The sequence below is a fragment of the Lepus europaeus genome, chromosome 13, assembly GCF_033115175.1.
Source record: "Lepus europaeus isolate LE1 chromosome 13, mLepTim1.pri, whole genome shotgun sequence".
In the NCBI taxonomy this organism is placed as follows: domain Eukaryota; kingdom Metazoa; phylum Chordata; class Mammalia; order Lagomorpha; family Leporidae; genus Lepus; species Lepus europaeus.
This window is the reverse complement of record NC_084839.1, coordinates 75,061,841-75,081,468: the sequence shown is the minus strand read 5'-3', so window position 1 is coordinate 75,081,468 and position 19,628 is coordinate 75,061,841. Positions and strand designations below refer to the sequence as shown.

General features: G+C 39.5%; 1 protein-coding gene and 1 non-coding gene across 2 annotated transcripts in view; one reads left to right on the top strand and one right to left on the bottom strand.

Moving 5' to 3' along the window:
- The window catches only part of CTNNA2 (catenin alpha 2), a 1,271,675-nt gene that overhangs the window by 1,096,316 nt on the left and 155,731 nt on the right, over positions 1-19,628 (bottom strand). Inside the window, exon 2 of the mRNA XM_062208724.1 lies at positions 2,235-2,341. Within this exon, the coding sequence (XP_062064708.1) occupies positions 2,235-2,336 (102 nt within the window). The 5' untranslated portion in view covers positions 2,337-2,341. The remainder of the gene's footprint in view (positions 1-2,234; positions 2,342-19,628) is intronic.
- LOC133773076 (U6 spliceosomal RNA) lies at positions 18,684-18,785 on the top strand. Its single transcript, XR_009867862.1, has one exon. It is a non-coding gene; the product is annotated as a U6 spliceosomal RNA (small nuclear RNA).

The following is a 19,628-nucleotide window of genomic DNA, read 5'->3' as shown; positions in this document are numbered from 1 at the left end:
TTCCACTTGGATACATTTAGGTCATTTAAAATATTTAAGAAACTTGGGCCAGCGCCATGGCTTACTTGGTTAATCCTTCGCCTGTGGTGCCGGCATCCCATATGGGCACCGGGTTCTAGTCCCGGTTGCTCCTCTGCCAGTCCAGCTCTCTGCTGTAGTCCAGGAAGGCAGTGGAGGATGGCCCAGGTGCTTGGGCTCTTGCAAGCACATGGGAGACCAGGAAGAAGCACCTGGCTCCTGGCTTCGGATCAGTGCAGTGCCGGCAGTGGCGGCCATTTGGGGAGTGAGCCAATGGAAGGAAGACATTTCTCTCTCTCTCACTATCTATATCTCTACCTGTCAAATAAATTTAAAAAAATAATAGATAAAATATTTAAGGAACTCAACTCCTTCCATTAGATTTTCCTATTCCACCTGTGCAGAATCATTCATATTATTCTACTGTACCTCCTTTAATACTTTTTTCTGAACTTATTTTAGCTTATTCATTCATGATCCTAAATATCATTTCTTTATGTGTTTTATATGTTTTGTGCCTTTAGGGATTATATTGGACATTGCAAAATATCAAATTTTTAATTTATATATTATTTAGTAAAAAAGTATTCTATTCTAATAATTACAGTTCTTGTAGTTATGAAATATCTTTTTAATGTTTTCTATTGATTTTATAATTTCTTAAGACAGGTATTTTTATACACACACATTTTTAAATAATCAAGGTATTTAAAACTACAATTCTATACTTCATACTGGATATGAATATTTTACTAGGAAGTGATCTTTTTCATTAACTCACATATAGTTTGTAATTTCCTTTGGTTCTAAGAGTTATCTAAGTATATTTCTTAATTTCCTAATAAACTATTTTTTGGTTTTCTCATAAAGTTTCCTAATAAAATCTTTCAGTTTCCTAATGTAGCTTATAATTATAGAAAGTGATCTATTGAAATACTTTTTGAATTTATAAGCAATTCAGGCATTATTTTCAAGGCTCCTGGCTTTGCCTTTGGCCTGACCTAGTTCTGGTTGATGGGGGTATTTGGGAGTGAATCAGTGGAAAAAAAAAAACAAAAAAAAAAACTCTCTCCTGCCCTTAAAGCATATGAAAATAAACTCTTTTTTTTTTTTAATAAAGATGACAAAATTTGCATGAGATTTTGGACTTGAGTTAATGCTATAATTGCCTGAGATCTTTGGGTCCTGAGAATGTGATGGATGTATTTTGCATGGGGAAAGTGTATAAATCTTTGGGGGGCCACAGGGCAGACTGAAGTGAGCTGAAAAAATGGCTCCAAGAGATATTCCCATTCAAGGATCTCTAAGTATGTTACCTTAAATGGCAGAAGAGGTGGCTCTAATTTGATCAGAGATGTTACACTGAAGCATTGTATATGGAGAAAGAGGCCAAAAGAAAAATATGGCTTCTAGATAGAAGACGTGAAATACAAGGAAAAGGCTCTTCCACCAGGAAGAATGCAGCCCCACCAATACTGACTCTATGACTTCTTACCTCCAGAATAATAAATTTATGTTGCTTTAAGTCACCAATTTGATGATAATTTGTCCCAGCAGCTGCAGGAAACCAATCCAAATAGCCTGCAACTTAATTTTGTATACTATTCTTCATACATACACCATAAAAAGCTTGAACTTTTCACACTCAGGGAATTTCAGAGTTAATATTGCAAAGAAAATACTTCACAAGACACTAAACATTAACTTTCAAAACTTAGAAACCTCAATTTTTTTTTTCTGTTGACAGTCTTCTTGTGAAAATGTTAACAACACAAAAACAGAACATCCCATAATTTGACAGGATGAACTCTGATTCATGAACTGAAAGAAAAGTAATTCAATAAATGTGCATGGCTCTTAAATAGTAAACACACTTTTTCCTACCTGCACATTAACAGCATTACCATCTGAGAGTGAGCAAGGAATGATTTATTTAGACACTGAATCCATTACTGCAAATGAAGACCTCCTTCACCAAGGCCCCCTCTTTAATTATCTCATCAGGTTAATTACAAAAATCATGTGAATAATTCTCAAAAGTCATTTCAGATTTTATAGGGCAATGAGGCTGTCCATAGATCAGGCAGTAATATATAATCAGTAATCATCATGGCATGATTCATTCTCTTTTAAGGATTTTTTCATTCCTTGGAAAGCCTTGACATAACCTCAACAGAAACACTGACTTTAACCAGGAGTTTCACAGCATCGCTTACCTGCGTAACAAGTGGCTCCAACAGCCTTTCTACGGTTAGTGTCCGGATTTCCAAACTTTTGGGATCCCATTTTAAAATGATAGGTGATGTTGCTGAAGTCATGCTCCCTGTGGGAATGAATATTATCCATTAAAAACAATGACAACTGAAATAAGCTATTACTTTGAGAGTTCAAAATGAATAATCATTGAAACACAGAACATACTTGAAGATTATCTGTTAACTTAGAGATAGGAAAACGTAAACCAATACTGTTCGAGGTGGTAATGTTAAAATAAGGTTAAAACCTGAGGGACCATGGGGTCATGGGTATAGAGCATAGTGGTTAGGATGCCTGCATCTCTCACTGGAGTGTCTGGATTGGGTTCAATTCTAAGCTCTGGCTCGACTCCAGCTTCCTGCTACTGCAGATGCTGGGAGTCAACAGGTGATGGCTGCTGGCAGGTTACTGCTATGGACACGGATGGCATGGACTGCATTCCCAGCTCCAGACTTCAGTCCTGGCCCAGCTTCAGTAGTTGTAGGCATTTAAGGAGTGAGATAATGGGTGGCAGCTCTCTGCCCATCTGTCTGTTTCTGTCTTTGTCCTTTTCTTTCTCTGCCTCTCAAATAAGTAATACGTCATTTTAAAAATCACAGTGACTGAGACCTCCTAAGCCTCCCTGGACACATTAGGTCAACTTTGGAACAAAAATGCCAGTGGAATATTTCATTACTTCAACATTTAGTACCTAAGCTTATCTGCTCAAAAAGACTTGTATCTCACCCTCGAGTAGCTTATGTTTAAGGTAGAGACCGTCCGGACAGGGAACAATTACGCCTCAAGGTAGCACATGTTGTGGTCATGAACTGAGGAGGGCTATGGGAGAACTGAGGAAGGGACATTAAAGTCAGACTGCGAGAACGTGGACTGTCAGGAAACAGAGTAAGTCGGTCATGATCACCTGATGCAGGACTCACGTCATCACAAAAGGTCATTTTGTTTCCTTCACATGATTGCTTGCCACTGAGGATCTCAGTGGCAATGGATCTTGGGGCAATGGAGTTTCATTCTCTTAAATAGGAAAGATACCTTGTACACTGACTGCCAATGGTTCTGAAAATTAGCTTGCTGCTATTTACATTTCTTTGATTACTCACTGCATTTACATTCTTGTCCTATAAAATTAATATGTGATAAGGTTATTTAATCTCACTCTAAAGCAATCATCTCTTACCTAAGAACCACAGACCTGCAGGTAGCAGCTTCCCACAGATCAAACACAAAATATGTCCTAGCCTCAAAAAAATTATACATTCTGTCAGAAATGGATTTCTCATTGAGAAACTGCTGAATATATTTGGTATCTAACCACAGGACCAGCAACCTTCGATTGTACAAACTGAATCTAAATCTTTTGCCTTTATACCCCCATAAATCAAACTGCTCATGACTGTTCCCTTCTTTTGAATCAATGCCCCCACTCAATTCCACTCTTATAAATCAATAGAGATGGTTATTTCTATTAGAATTAACAACACTAAGAAGGCTACCGCAATAGACGCTAGAAGAAAAGTGTTTCTTCACTGGCCCTCCTTCAGCTAATCATTTTGCAAAAGACCCAACTAATTTGCTTCAGAAAAGAAAAGGCAACACAGAGCACTGCTGGTATTTTAACTCTCTCCAAATGCCATGTTTTAAATAAACTAAGCAAAGCAATCCAGCTATACAGATCGATTTAGATTTGAGTTCCTTCACATCAACAATAGTTGGCACTGAGAGGCTGCCTGTCCTCCAGAAACCTAAAAACACTTCACACATTTCCCATTCACTCTAACAACTGCTACAAAGTAGCTGTGGCTTGCACAGAATTCCACTGCTGGGCAGCCCACCTTCTCTTGCAGTGGGAGGATAAAGCAGCCAGATGCTTCCTGCGTACCCAGGGTACCTCCGCCACTGCTGACCTACCTGAGTGACGGTGGTCCAGACCATATGATGCAGCTGTTGCACGTTCCTGGAGAAGTTCCCTGAGAATGTTTAAAATTCTGAGGGAATAATGAGCGGCATAGTAGTGATGATAAACTAGCAAGTCTGGTAGGAAACCTGGATAACTAGCAGTGAAGTCATTTCAACACGGGAGTGAGCTATACTGGGTAAGACTATGTAAAGGATTTTCATTTTATCATGAGTATGGTTGTTTACATAAGCTAGTTAATCAAAGAAGGTAAGCAAACCCTCTGATGGCTGTCCTAATGCATAACTTTAAAAAAATGACAGAAAATATTGGAGTTAGACTCAAAACTGCTGGCACAATCACAACACACTGATCTAGCATTAATCAAGCTGAAATGGAGACACTGCTTGCGCAAATACCCCCAAGCCAGCTCAGAGCCAAGAAGCAAAATTAGTCACAGCTTTGTCTCCTGAAGGTCACAGAAGCCCTATAAATCTAAAAACAGAAGAACATACCCAGACAAATCACTCAACTGAATGGATTCCTTACGGGATCAATCTTTTCAGTCATTTCTTGTGACACAGGTAAAACTCAATAGCAAAAGGCAAGGAAAGGTTACGTGGTACTAATTTGTTGAAGAGGAGGACCTGGTCATAGAATTTTAAGTGCTGCTTTCCAGCCATACTCTTTTTGATATAGTTGGGATTAAAACTGGGAATTACATCTCAATCCCAGAAGCAATTCATCATTTGGTTTCCTAGCCACATTAGCAAAAAGTAGAGGAAGGGGGCTGCAAAATCTCACCCAGAACCCAGGCAACTGATGTCTAGCATTTCTACTGCATTTCCTCTGAGCAACATTTTAGCTTCATGTCAGCTCTTCAGCATGAGGTAGAGTGGCTACAGCACATGCGCTATGTCATCACTGCAATCTGAGGTTTCTAGAAGGAATGTTTCTCTTCTCTTATTTTGGGCATACTTGTTTTTTTAAAAACTGTATTTATCAAACTCGTATAGGAAACCTTTACTTATCAAAGCCCTCAGCCAACTGAAATTGCATAAAACCAGGAAACATGAAGGCCATTTCAGGTTAGTGGTCATGATGGTCTTGTACATTCACCTGTTGATGATCTCTGCTTCAAGAGTTTCAATAAGAACAGATGAAGATAGAGAAGAGGAGAAGAATCAGATATTCTCTTGTAGGGGTAGAGAAATTTTTTTCTGCCAAGGGCCATTTGCATATATATTTATAACACCATTATCAGGTCATACGAAATTATCAACAAAAATTAGCCTGCTATACACTTATTGAATTGTGAGTTCTCCCTGTGGTTGCTTGGTAGGGCCAGACCAAATAATTTCAGTGGCCTTATAGGGCCCATGAGCCACATGTTGCCCACCTCAGAGAGAGAAAAAAGCAGAGATGATACGGTCAATACACAGGAATTAACAATTTCGGCATGTGGCATAATTACAAGCACAAAAAAATATGGCTAACTCCTGATACTGTCATACCACTCCTACATTCAATGTGTATACATTATGAAAGGCAGGGTAGGTGTTTGGCACAGCTGTTGAGATGCCACTTGGGGCACCCAAGTCTGAGTCCTGGTTCTGCTCTCAAGTTCAACTTCTAATGTACACCCGGGAGGCAGTCACTGATGACTCAAGAAAGCAAGTCCCTGGGGCCGGCACTGTGGCACAGCAGGTAAAGCTACCGCCTGCAGTGCCAGCATACCACATCGGCGCCGGTTCAAGTCCTGCTTGCTTTGCTTTCGATCCAGCTCTGGGAAAGCAGTGAAAGATGGCCCAAGTCTTTGGGCCCCTGCATCTGCTTGGGAGACTCAGAAGAGGCTCTTGGCTCCTGGCTTCGAATTGGCGCAGCTCCAGCCGTTGCAGCCCACTGGTAAGTGAACCAGCAGATAGATGACTTCTCTCTTTTTTTGTCTCTCCTTCTCTAACTCTTTCAAGTAAAAAAAAAAAAAAAAGAAAGAAATCAAGTCCCTTCCATTCATGTAGAAGTTCTAAACGGAGTTTCTAACTTTTGGCTTTGGCCTGGCCCAGCCCTACTGTTGTGGACAGGAAGTGAACCATCAGATATAAGATGCTTCTCTTTCTCTTTCTGTTGGCCCCTCCCTACCTCCCTTTCTAAATAAATAAATATACAAAAATATAACAATGTATGCATTTTTAAATTATGAAAGTGAAATAAAACGGATAAACTTTTTTTGAAAGAGCTGTGCCCATCTGAAACCTGGAGCCAGGAGCTTCTTCCGGGTTTCCCACATGGGTGCAGGGACCCAAGGACTTGGGCCATCTCTGCTGCTTTCCCAGGCCATAGCGGAGAGCTAGACTGGAAGTGGAGCAGCCAGGACTAGAACCAGCATCACAGGTGGAGGATTAACCTACTGTGCCACTGCGTCGGCCCCAGAAAAATGGATAAACTTTTAAGATAGACTGGATGACTATACAATTGAATAGGCAGTCCCTCACTGGTTTACCAAAATGCAAATAGAATATTTCCCTAAATCACCTACAATGGCCTTTGGCCAATAGAATGGTAAGAGATACAATGTGAATTAGATATTTAGAGGGCATTTTCTTAACTGGATTTGTTCTCTCGTGGTCCTGTCTTCTGTCAGAGTCATGTAAAACACTGGTTCCAAAGGGAGAAAAACACATGGAGATATACCTGAATGCAAACTGCAGGTACACTAAAGTCCAGGTAAGTTAACATGGGCAGCCAACTCTCAAACCACGGTATTGAGAAACAAATGTTACTGTATATTGTATACTGCTGAGATTTTACCACTATATGTTATTTAGCAATAATTAACTACAACAATGATATTAAGCAAACTTTTGTTTGAATTAAGGCCCTACAAATTATTAACTATGTAATGTCCAAATTACTACCTCTAAGTCCTAGGTTCCTGAAATGCAAAATCAGGACAATAAGTACTTTATAGAATTATTGTGAAGATTAAATAACTTAGTGGATAGAGAATGTGCTAACAATTCTGGAAAGATGATTTCTAATTGCTATTGCTATTGTGTCCCTAAATTTAGATAGAGTTTCCTACATTCCTTTACCTCTAGGAGGAATAAGGAAATAATATTTTTAAAATGAGGTGAGCCGGCACTGTGGCTCACTTGGTTAATCCTCCACCTGCAGTGCCAGTATCTAATCCCAGCTGCTCCTCTTCCAGTCCAGCTCTCTGCTATGGCCCGAGAGTGCAGTGGCGGATGGCCCAAGTGCATGGGTCCTGCACCCGCATGGGAGACCAGGAGGAAGCAGCTGGCTCCTGCCTTCGGATCAGCACAGAGTGCCGGTTATAGCTGCCATTTAGGGGGTGAACCAACGGAAGGAAGACCTTTCTGTCTCTCTCTCACTGTGTAAATCTGTCAAATCAATTTTTTAAAAAATGAGGTGAAAATCAACACTCCTCTGTGTGCAACAACAAAATTGCCTCAAAAAGAAGCAAAAAAGAACAAACCAAGTATTTAGTCACACCAGCCCTTCATCTTGCCAAGGATGGAATGACAACATGGACTCAATGCCATACTGCACATTTGTGCAATTAATGGGATCTCTTTTGCCTGCAGAAGAGAGTTTGTGTAAAGCAAATAGTAATTTTTCCACTGAATTGAATTCAAAGAAAAACAGTAATGAATGTTTTACCTGCATTTGGTAGAGAGAATAAGAATACATACTGTAGACAGTAAGAGTGAAAAACAAGGAATGCAAGTAATAAAAGACAACAGGATTGCCTTTTCCAATACATCACAATTTTATAAGTCCAAGAGCAAGCTTTTAGCAATTTATTTGATCTCTGAGGTTATTTTCTTTTCTTTATTTTACATTTTATTTATTTATGTGAAAGGCAGAATATCAAGAGAAAGAGAGAGAGGGGTTGGGGGAAATTCCATCTACCGATTAACTCCCCCAATGTCCTCAACAACCAATGCTGAGCATGCTGAAGCCGAAGGCCAGGAACTCCTTTCAGGTCTCACACATGGGTGGCAGGAGCCCAAGTATTTTGCCACGATGTGCTGCTTTCCTGGGTGCATTAGCAGGCATTGGGACTGGAAGTGGAGCAGTTGTACTCAAACTGGTAGCATGATGTGGGACAGCAGCATCGCCAGCAGAAGCCTAACCTGCTGCCCCACTATACCAGCCCCATATTTTCTTCTTGAAAAGTGATAAATTGTATGAAGCTTACTTATAACCTAGCCCACCTGGTACTATTCTTAGACTATTTCACTCTTTCTGTGATGCCATGGCTAAGGAGGTAGGCCAGGATGCTTACAATTATTTATCACTTACAACAGAAAATGTAAAGTCAAACAAAGAGGGGACTGGTGCTGTGGCATAGCAGGTAAAGCCGCTGCCTATAGTACCAGCATCCCATATGGGCACTGGTTCGAGTTCTGGCTGTTCCACTTCTGATTTAGCTCCCTGCTATTGCCTGGGGAGGCAGTAAAAATGGCCCAAGTCGGCCGGTGCCACGGCTCACTAGGCTAATCCTCCACCTTGCAGTGCCAGCATACCGGGTTCTAGTCCCGCTCGGGGCACCGATCCTGTCCCGGTTGCCCCTCTTCCAGGCCAGCTCTCTGCTGTGGCCAGGGAGTGCAGTGGAGGATGGCCCAAGTGCTTGGGCCCTGCACCCCATGGGAGACCAGGATAAGCACCTGGCTCCTGCCATTGGATCAGCGCGGTGTGCCGGCCGCAGTGCGCCTACCGCGGCGGCCATTGGAGGGTGAACCAACGGCAAAAGGAAGACCTTTCTCTTTGTCTCTCTCTCACTGTCCACTCTGCCTGTCAAAAATTTAAAAATAAATAAATAAAATAAAAAAAATGGCCCAAGTCCATGAGCCCCTGCATCCATATGGGAGACCTGGAAGAAGCTCCTGGCTCCTGGCTTCAGATTGGCCCAGCTCTGGCCCTTGCAGCCATTTTGAGGAGTGAACTAGTGGACAGAAGACTTTTCTGTCTCGTTCTCTTGCTCTCTGCCTCTGCCCCTTTCTATCTCTACCTTCCAAATAAATAAATCTTAAAACAAACAAACACTGTAGTGAAGTGAAGGGCGTTCCCCTAGGACCAGCCACAAGGGTCAAGTGCCGCGTCTCCTTAGACATGTCCTAATAAGTTGAAAAGGTCTCCATGTTGCCTACCCCAAGGAATGCCTTCAAATGCTACATATGTTAATGCAGCATATCTTCTATTGCAGAAATTTTCCTTTTCAATTCTTCTGAGAAAATGTCTTTGTAACACTCTGCCTCACTGTTCTGAGTTCCCTCCATTTTTTCTACTTTTCTTTTTCAAGATTTTATATATTTATTTGAGAGGTAGAGTCACAGACAGTGAGAGGGAGAGACAGCGAGAAAGGTCTTCCTTCCTTCCGTTGGTTCACCCCACAAATGGCCACAATGGGCCGGAGCTGTGCTGATCCGAAGCCAGGAGCCAGGAGCTTCCTCCAGGTCTCCCATGAGAGTGCAGGGGCCCAAGGACTTGGGCCATCTTCTACTGGTTTCCCAGGCCACAACAGATTGCTGGATTGGAAGAGAAGCAGCCAGGATTAGAACCGGCACCCATATGGGATGCTGGCAGATGGAGAACTAACCTACTGCTCTAAGGTGCCCGCCCCTCTTCTACTTCTTTTTTGCAAAGCAATAGTCTGAAATGCTTTCTAGTTGCAGAGAGGGGCACCCAGAATGCTTTCTCTCTGCAGGCTTCAGCTTCATATCCTTTTCAGGAATCTTTCTGTTTGCCAAAATGGAGCACTACTGCCATCAAACTCCATATTGCTTCATTCAGAGAAGTTTCAGATGATAGATAAATTCAGAAGTTAGTGACTGATAATACCAATTGTGAAAAGATAACTGCAGTGATAAATCACCTATCTACACATGTACAATGTTGACTCAGTTACTTAAGCTTCAGTTTTATCATTTGTAAAACAAGGATGGTAATAATCTTAAGTTATTAATGGGTCTGTTCCAAAAAGACAAAGGAACAATAGGATAGGCAAAAATGACATTTTTTCTTCTTTGCAGTATTGTCAACCTGTGTATCACTCTGCTGAAAAGATATTCCCTGGAGTGAGGACACCACTGGAGATCTTGCAAGTCAAAAAGTAGAAAAACAGATTGGGAAAGAGAGAAAGAGTGAGAACTTCCTAAATGTCTTCGGCATTTCAGGGATCTTGTCAAGGATCCTTGAATAATACTGTTTCCCTTAACTAAGAAAATTTCATATTATATATCTTGGTATTTCTCATACTCAGTTGGGGGTACTGAGACAAATGAGAGTTAAGAACACTGCTCATGGCCATAAAATTTAAACCTTAATTGCTTTGACTTCAGAGTCTCTACTTAATAATTACTATGGTTTATGACATTTAGGTTTATTTCAGTTACGTCATGAAGCTTCTGATTCATAAAAAGAATATAGAGATATGGACAGGAATGAAACAAAAAAGTAGGGGCCAGCCCCCTCTGGAGGATGAGTGAGACAGAAGCAAGGTATGGATATAAAAGAAGAGGAAGACATCAACAGCCCTGTCCTTATACACATGTGGAGTTCCTGGGGAATGTGACTGCACTTCCTGGGCAGGAAGAACAGGTGTTGAGTTCAGTTTCCTTGTATTCTTAAGTGGTGAGACTAGAATGCTGACTGTGAGGATGCGCTATCTAGTGAGCAATATAGGTCCTGGAAAAAGTCAAAAGAAAGACACAATAATGAGTTATGCCAAGCAGACATAATTTTGGCTCCCATGACATTGGCCCCCTTCTATTATGCTCATAAATATGTTAAATTACCTGGTGCTTTTAACATGTAATTAACATTACAAATCAATGGACCTTAAAAGAAGGAAATTATCCTGGATTATTTAGGTGAATACAATGTGTTCACGTGAGGCTACAGGTGGAAGAGTTAAGTTATAGAGATACATCAGAAGAGGCTGTCAGACAGGGGGCCAGAGAGGGAAGATTCAAATCATGAGAAAGACTTGACCCAGGTGCTGGGGGGAGGGAGTATAACAAGGAAAGCATGAAAAGAATGTGGGGAGCCTCTGGGAGATAAGAGTGTGCTACAGCTGAAAGCAATCAAAAACAGACATCAGCCCTACAATCAACTGAAACTGAATTTGATTAGCAACCTAAATGAAATAGGAAGTGGATTCTTCCCAAGAGCCTCCAGAAAGAAGCAAAGCCTTAGTCCATCACACACACACACACACACACATATTTAAAGTTTATATGAAAGGCAGAGAGAGGAAGGGAGTGAGGAAGGGTCAGTGGGAATGAGAGGGAGGTATCTTCCTTCCACTAATTCATTCCAGAAACGCTTGCAACAGCCAGGGTTGGGCCAGGCTGAAGCCAGGCTCCAGGAATTCCATCTGGGTTTCCCTCATGAGTGGCAAAGACTAAAGTACTTGAGCCATCATCTGCTGGGCCCCTACCCCCACCCCCACCCACCCCAGGGTGTGCATTAGCAGGAAGCTGGGTCAGAAGTAGAGCAGCAGGCACTGCAATATAATATATAGGCATCCCAAGCAGTGGCTTAATGAGATGGACCTCAGGGCTTACTTCTTTGAGTCCATTTTTTGTCACCATAACATAACACTCAAGACTGAGTCATTACTATGGTCATTACCATAAAGAATGGAGGCTTACTTTGGCTCACTGTTCTTGATGTATACCAACAGCACATGCCCAGATTCTGGTGAGGACCTCATGCTGCTTCAACTTATAGCAGACAGCAAAGGAGCAAGTAAGTACATGCAGAAGAAGCAAAACATGAGGAGCAGCTTTGCCTTGTAACAACTTACTTTTACACAATCCTATCAACACCTTGATTGCATCTTTGTGAGATCCCAAAAAGAGAACTCAGTCAAGTCCATCTTGACTTCTGATCCTCAGAATCCAAGAGATAATATATTTATGTTTCTCTTAGATTATTACTATAGTGAAAAGAAACTAATACAAGCAGTTCTCAAGTTTGTATGCAAATTATAACTACCTGGAAGGTATTTTCATACACAGACTGCCGGGACCCACCCAAAGAGTTCTGATTCATTAGGTCCGTGAGGGCCTGAGGATTTGAATCTGTAGTAAATTCCCAGATGATAATGTTGCTTCTTGTCCAGGAAGAACATTTTGAGAATCACTGTTTTAATCAAGAACCATGGCCACACATGCCAGTATGGAGAAGTTATCAGTAAGGTGTGGGATATCTCTGGGAAGACCAGAGGACCAGGAATAACAGAACTCCATCATTTGAGAACAGTTAAAATAAGTCTTCCCAATGTGTTGTCTGAAATATAATAGTAATTCTAACTTTCTGTTTTTAATAAAATAAAGTAGCTTTAATATCCAGTACCATAGAGAAGAGAGAGACAGAGTATGTATCAGTGGCAGTAGTCAAAGCTGAGGAATGAAAAAAAAAATAGAGAAGGAGACCTTCTTGATGATCTTCCTTGGACTTATTCTTGCAGGGAAATGTTGTATCAGTGGGAAACTCCTGATTATTTTCGTCCATCAACTCTGATCAATTCAAGCTCATTTTCTCTTGCTTTGACTTTAAAGAGGCAACATTCAACCCATCACTGTTCTTTACTTAATCACCATTCAAAGTCCTGGCTCAGTGAACTGAGAAGTGACCCAAGATACAAGCTGCTACTGCAATTATAGGTTCTGTCACCATTTTTACTCAAAATTGATATAATATGCAATTTCCAACTAGTCTTTGCTATTTGCAGTGAGGGGAAGGTATCTCTTCTACAGTTAAAGTGAGATTTAACATTTATCTCATATTAGAATATGTACAAGACCTCTATTAAAGGTAAGCCCATACCTTTTTAAAAAAAACTGTAAGAAAAGCTGCTAAGAAAAAAATCACCCTATAATTTGAAAACGATGTAGTAACGTTTCATGTCAAAGGATGAATTTATATGACAAAATACCTTACTAATATTACAAACATATATTAAATTAGTATCAGACCTTTTACATATGTTTTAGAGCTTCCTCTTAGCTTCTACCCAAATAAACAAAACTTTATCCTACAGAAATAAATGAGGAAAGCTTCACAGCTTCAAACCTTTCAAGGAGCCAAATTGAGACTAATAATATGTAGCCTGGAGTCTCCTGATTAAGAAGAAATGACCATGTCCACATCTAACTGAAATGGGTTTTTATACTTAGAAAGTAAACTCACAAAATTTAAAACTATGTGCCAACTTAATAGAAATTAACTACTCCTGGAGTATGCTATTAGAAAATCAGTCATGGAAATAGAATGTGAAAGCTAGTATCTGTCAAATTCATTTCCTAAGCCTTTCACCACATTCACAGTCTCATCATTTAAATTCATTTTGAAAGCACAGACTCAACTGACTCTTAAAATCTGTCTTGTTTTCTATTTAGGCATGAACATGTATGATATCTGAAGTGGTAGTGATATGCTATGTTAGGTTATATCCCATCAAAGACCCAGATTTCTAAAAAAATACATTTAACCATTAGTTATTATTTTCTAATTGCTTATTCTTCTGTAACTTTGCAGTCAGATATAGGCAGTGGGTTCCAACAATCAAAATTCAGAACAGTTAATATTCTATATAACATACTTTGAGGAATTATCTTAATAAGTCAATAGTAACTTTGAATTATTTAATAGAAACATTGCTTCTTTCACAATTTATTCTCTGTCCCTCTAATGTCACAAATTAGAAGTCCACATGCAATGATAAATGTAACTAATCTTCCACCACAACCTCAAAGTTTCATTTTCACATTACAACAAAATAGGCCCCAAACTGTTCTTTTTAGCTTTTTAAATATCCTAAATGTTCCTTTACTAGGGGATCAAAATGATCATTTAATTCTCTTCACCAGCAAATACTAAATGCTCTTTATAAGTAGGTCAAACCTCTAATTTCTGACCCTCGGCTATTTCCTTATTTCCTTAACATAGGTCTTCTGATTCAATCAGGTTTGGACCATATCATAATTTATTGTCCCTGGCTCTTTCCAAAAGTTCCCACCAGGAGCATGTCCTTCTCATCCTCCAACATCCAGACACTGACACCTTTACACTGCACTTCTCCACAGTCTCTAAATGACTATGTTTGCAGTCCTTAACAGAGGATGGTAACATTTTTCTTAAGCAACTCCTTAAGAAACTGACATTAGTTTGACATAACCCACTAAATTATAAAGTCTTTAGTGTTCAAATTCTGGTTTTTACTTCTTTTCTATCACCCGTAGAATATAGTAGAGTATCAGGTCAATCATAAATATTTTAATTACACACATATAAAATATGATCTAAAGTACTTATTTCTTTCTAGTATCAATTCTTTACCTTTACAATTGTGGATTCCATTTGACAGAGAGAAACAGGTTATTTATTTATTTATTTATTTATTTATTTGAAAGTCAGAGTTACAGAGAGAAGGAGAGGCGGAAAGAGAGGTCTCCCATCTGCTGGTTCACTCCCCAAATGGCCACAAGCAGCTGTGCCAATCTGAAGCCAGGAGCCATGAACTTCTTCCAGGTCTCCCATGCAGGTGCAGGAGCCCAAGGACTTGGGCCATCTTCTACTGCTTTCCCAGGCCATAGCAGAGAACTGGATCAGAAGTGGAGCTGCCAGGTTTCAGACCGGTGCCCATATGGGATGCCGGCACTGCAGGTGGTGGCTTTATCTGCTACACCACAGCACTGGCCCCAAGAAACAGTTTTAAAAATGCCTTCCATAGTTGGTGTTGTGGTGCAGCTGCTTAAGCTACCACCTGTGTTACCAACATCCCATATAAGTGCTGGATCAAGCCCTAGCCACTTGAACCTGGGAAAGGTAGCAGAAAATGACCTGAATACTTGGGTCCTTGCCACCCACATAGGAGACACGAATAGATTCCCTGGCTTCGACCTGACCAAGACCCCCAGCCATGGCAGCCATTTGAGGAGTAAACCAATGGATGGAAGATTCTCTCTCTCTCTCTCTCTCTCTCTCTCTCTCTCTCTTTCTCTCTGACACCCTCTTTAAAATAAGAAAAATAAACCTTAAAAGAAATGTTCTAGACATGGTTTTGGTTCAGGACTTAGCACAGACTGTAAACACATGTTAAATCTCTATTGTTCAAAGAAAAAAATTTCAGGTTTCTTTTTATTTGCGTATTTTAAGAAACTACTTCATTTCACTACTTATTTAAACTAGATCAGTAATTTTTTATTTACGTTTTAAAACCAGGTGACATTTTTGCTTGAATACAAGTAATTGTGGGGCTTCCTTCAGCATATGTGTGAGGTCTACTTTGATATTTGATTCAATTCTGAGACCAACATAAAATATTTCAGTGCAAACACTGCCCAAGATCTGCAAGTTGGCCACAATGCCTCTTCGGAAGTCTTTGTTTTCTTCTTTGCCTTTTGTCTACAAGACTGCCACAGGCCTCACCCTCTTCACTACTTCCCCTTGTTTACACAGGTCTTAGTGACTCTCCCTTCCTCTGAATTCCACCAGTACTTAGAGTGACTACACATAGTATTTAATTTGAGTACAAGTTTTCTCATGTTTCTCTCTTTATGCTTAATGTAAGTTTTGTCCTCTCTAACATATCCAGCAATGATGACTCTGTCTTCTTTACAATGATTAGTACAATGTTGGGAATTTAGCAAAAATATGGAGAGCCTATAGATTTGAACCTTTGCAAGTTCAAGTATAACAATCACTGTGTTTGTGGGTGTATGTGTGCATACACACATATAAATAGTATCACATGAAATATGATACCAATGCACTTTGTTGGGGAGAAGATTTTTGAATCAATTCACCACTTTAGGTACCACTTGACTGAAAAACAAAGCAAAACAAAATTTCCTTCCTCAGAATGTAGTCAAATCCTGCAACACTCCAATATAAAGTTTCCCGTCTTTTCCTTCATTCAGCTATGCATCCATCATTCATTCAACACATACCGGCCCACTATCCATGGTATACAAGCAAGGTCAGTAAGGAGGGGTGGAAAAGATGCAGGTGAGTCAGACTTGCTTATTGTTGAATGGTGAGATGAGACTTGATCCGACAGAGGGAACCATTTACCAAGATAGGACAGCCCAGAAAATAAACTCAGTTGGGGACGGGCACCCTTTTCTGCTTGAACAGGTCATCGAGATTAAATGGTTATGGGAAACAATAGCACCTCCAAATTTCAAAAGTCTTGATGGAGCTGTATTAAGTAGATGGTCCAACAGAGTCATGGGGAAATAATCCATACCCTTTTGAATGAATGCCCCCAAAATGCTTTCAACAAATAAGCAAGCATCTCCAGAATGGAGTATCAGGAAGACAAAGTAATTATAACATAATATAAAGAAGGAAATGCATATATTTAGGCAAGAACTCTTTTAAGCAGCTAATTCTAGGAATTCTTAATTAGTACCGAAGGACTTATGTTTGTAACATAAGCTCCTACGGATCATTATATATTATTTTAAAAGTCAAAGTTAAATCCACACATATGCTGGTGACTTAATAAGGAATTAAGTTCCAGAAACTCACAGGGAATGACTTAAGCTGCATACTCCTGCCCCATGCAGTTTACCTTGTTGTAAAGTGGCTTATTAACCAGATCTAATGTAAACAAGTACTGCTGTGCATTCAGCAGCAGCTAGAGCAAATGGGAAATAATTTACCTGCATTGTGTTAGTCTTGCCCATTTCAATTGAATTACCAGACTTGAAAGGTCATAATGTATTAGAGCAATTATATTTGCTTAGAAGTCTTTTACAGTGAGGATTGATATTTCAGCACCAGTGGCACTAAGCATACATGCCCCTAGGTAAATTACCTTGTTAAGCTTGTTGGTATAGAAATCGGATGTGAAAAAGAGACAATAATCCAGGTTTCCTTCTGATCGTCGGTGGCATTTAATTTAGTGTTTCAAAAAGGACCTCAGGTCGTATGCTTTTGTAAATATATAACTAAAATGTACTATGGCATTTAGGAAATACAAATAAAATTCTGTTCCATCTGTACATTTTTAGGTAGTATAATCCTTTCCATTTAGTTCATGAAATCTATATTTCACAACAACAAAGATTTCCCTAAATACTCCTGGTCACCAAAGTTTATTATCATTATACAAATATTACTTTATGTGACTTCCCCATTATTATAAGGCCAATGTAATCATATCTCAATGGTACAGATAAGGAACTAAAGCTCAAGGATGCCAAGTCAGCTTCCCAAAGTTAGCGGAATTCAATAAAAATTTGTTCCAAATCTGTGTTTGTTTGCTTCTTTTTTAATATCCATCACAATTTCCTGAAATATGTTCAATACTTTACAGACAGTAAGTCTTAGGGATAATAAGCCAAGAAAATAAATCATCAAGAGTCTTGACAGAAATATGAAGGGTCTTCAAAACATTTATGGAATGGGATATGCATTTGGCACAATGTTTGAGATGACACTTGGGATGCCTGCATCCCATATCTTAGTGGCTGGTTTGTGTTCCAGCTACTCCATTCCTATCCAGCTTCCAGCTAATGTGCAGCTTGGGGAGGCAGAGATGATAACTCAAGTACTTTTGTCCCTGCCACTTATATGAGAGACACAGAGGAAGCTATTGGCTCCTGGCTCCTGACCCAGCCCTGGCTATTGTGGGCACTAGGGGAGTAAACCAACAGATGGAAGATCTCTTTCTCTCTTTGTATCTCTCAGTTTCTTCTCTCTGCCTCTCTGCCTTATAAATAAATAAAGCAACCTATATTTCTTTCTAAAATTTCATGGAAATATGTATTGTGATAAATGATGCATGGATTTCAAATCTTGTTTCTAAATGAAATGTTTATCTTTCAATTCCATTTTACCACAAACTTTTGCGGTATCTTCAAAGGTGGACCATAATTACCTAAAATATTAAGGAAACTGAAGTTGTTGGTGACCACATTAAGTCTTTGAGTTTGTCTGAAAGGAATAGACCTTTCTAACATGTGTTTCTTGGAAATCTTCATTCTGAGATGACCAGAGTCACACGCACCCACTCCTACCTCACGCTGGTTACACATCCATAAACTCATCAGCATATTTCCACCCTTAATTCCTTCCCAATCGCCTTATTGGAAATTAGGGCTTGTTTCTTCTTTCCTATATCTCATCAATTTCTGCTTCCTAAAACCGTAATTCATCAATCATTCTCTGGTCTCTGTATCCTCAATTCTTTTCTGGCTCTTTCTTGTCAGTAAAAAGCCTTGTTCAACAACAGAAAAACTGAAGTATCTAAAACTAAAAAAATCCCTCTACATCCTACTCCTAACACTCTGTACTCCCTTTTCCGTCACAGCCTAGTTCCTTAAACGGGTAGTCTGTAATGCCTATTCCATATCTTCACTGCCTACTCACTCCCCATCCCATAAAAATTTTGCTTCTGCCCTCACCATTCCACTGAAATTAGCCTTGAAAAGTTACACTTGATCTCATAGTTGCTGAATTCAATGGACTCTGTAGATTTGCCAGTTTATATATTAAAACTGGAAAGATGCGGAGAAGACTATCATGGTCTCTGGATAAAGATGGCAAGAAAATTCGTGCAGCATCCAACATTTTTACAGTATGAACTCATTTTGTTATATATAAACATATATCTAGATATGGAGAAGATATTTGCATATAGAAAAAGTTTGGAAAGATTCATATCAAAATTTGAATAGTAGTTATGATGGCTGGCAGGATTGAGGGTGGTTCTTAAATTAAACATCATATTTCACTAGATATGTGTGTGTTTTTTCAATTTAGATAATGATCATGTATTCCCTATCTAAGGAAAAATACATGAACTCAAAATATATATTAACTCAAAATATCCAGGGGCAACTTTTCAGTTCTTATATGACCTTACAACAGTATTTGATATGAAATATGGTTATTTCCTCCATTTTAAGGATTTCACATTCTCCTGGCCTTCCTCTAGCCTCTTAGCATCCTATTGTTAGTCCTCCTTATGGCCTCCTCTTCTATGCTCATATCTTTCATGTTGCTTCTCTGAACTCCATCACTGTCTGTCTTCTCTCCCTGCTTTATATACAATCTCTGAATGGTGTACTTTAATGCTCATAACTCCAAAATTTATTTTGATAGCTCAGAGCTCTGCTTAGGTTTCAGTGTTCTATACATAACCCTTTACTGGGATTTCCAGTATTTAAAATAAACATGCCTAAAAGTGAACTCATCTTTACAGAAAAATTGATCCAAATCCTCTGGTCAAGGGTAACTGTCCCTAGTGTAGATCCAATACTCAACATTTGTCCACCTTCTATAGTAAGTCTTTAAACTCCAGATTAGGGAACTACTAGCTGTTCTCCAAACATCTCCTATTGTCTCACATCATTAAGCTTTACCTTGTATCACTCCTTCTACAGGGAAGCTCCATTCTTCTTTTCTGTACCTGCCT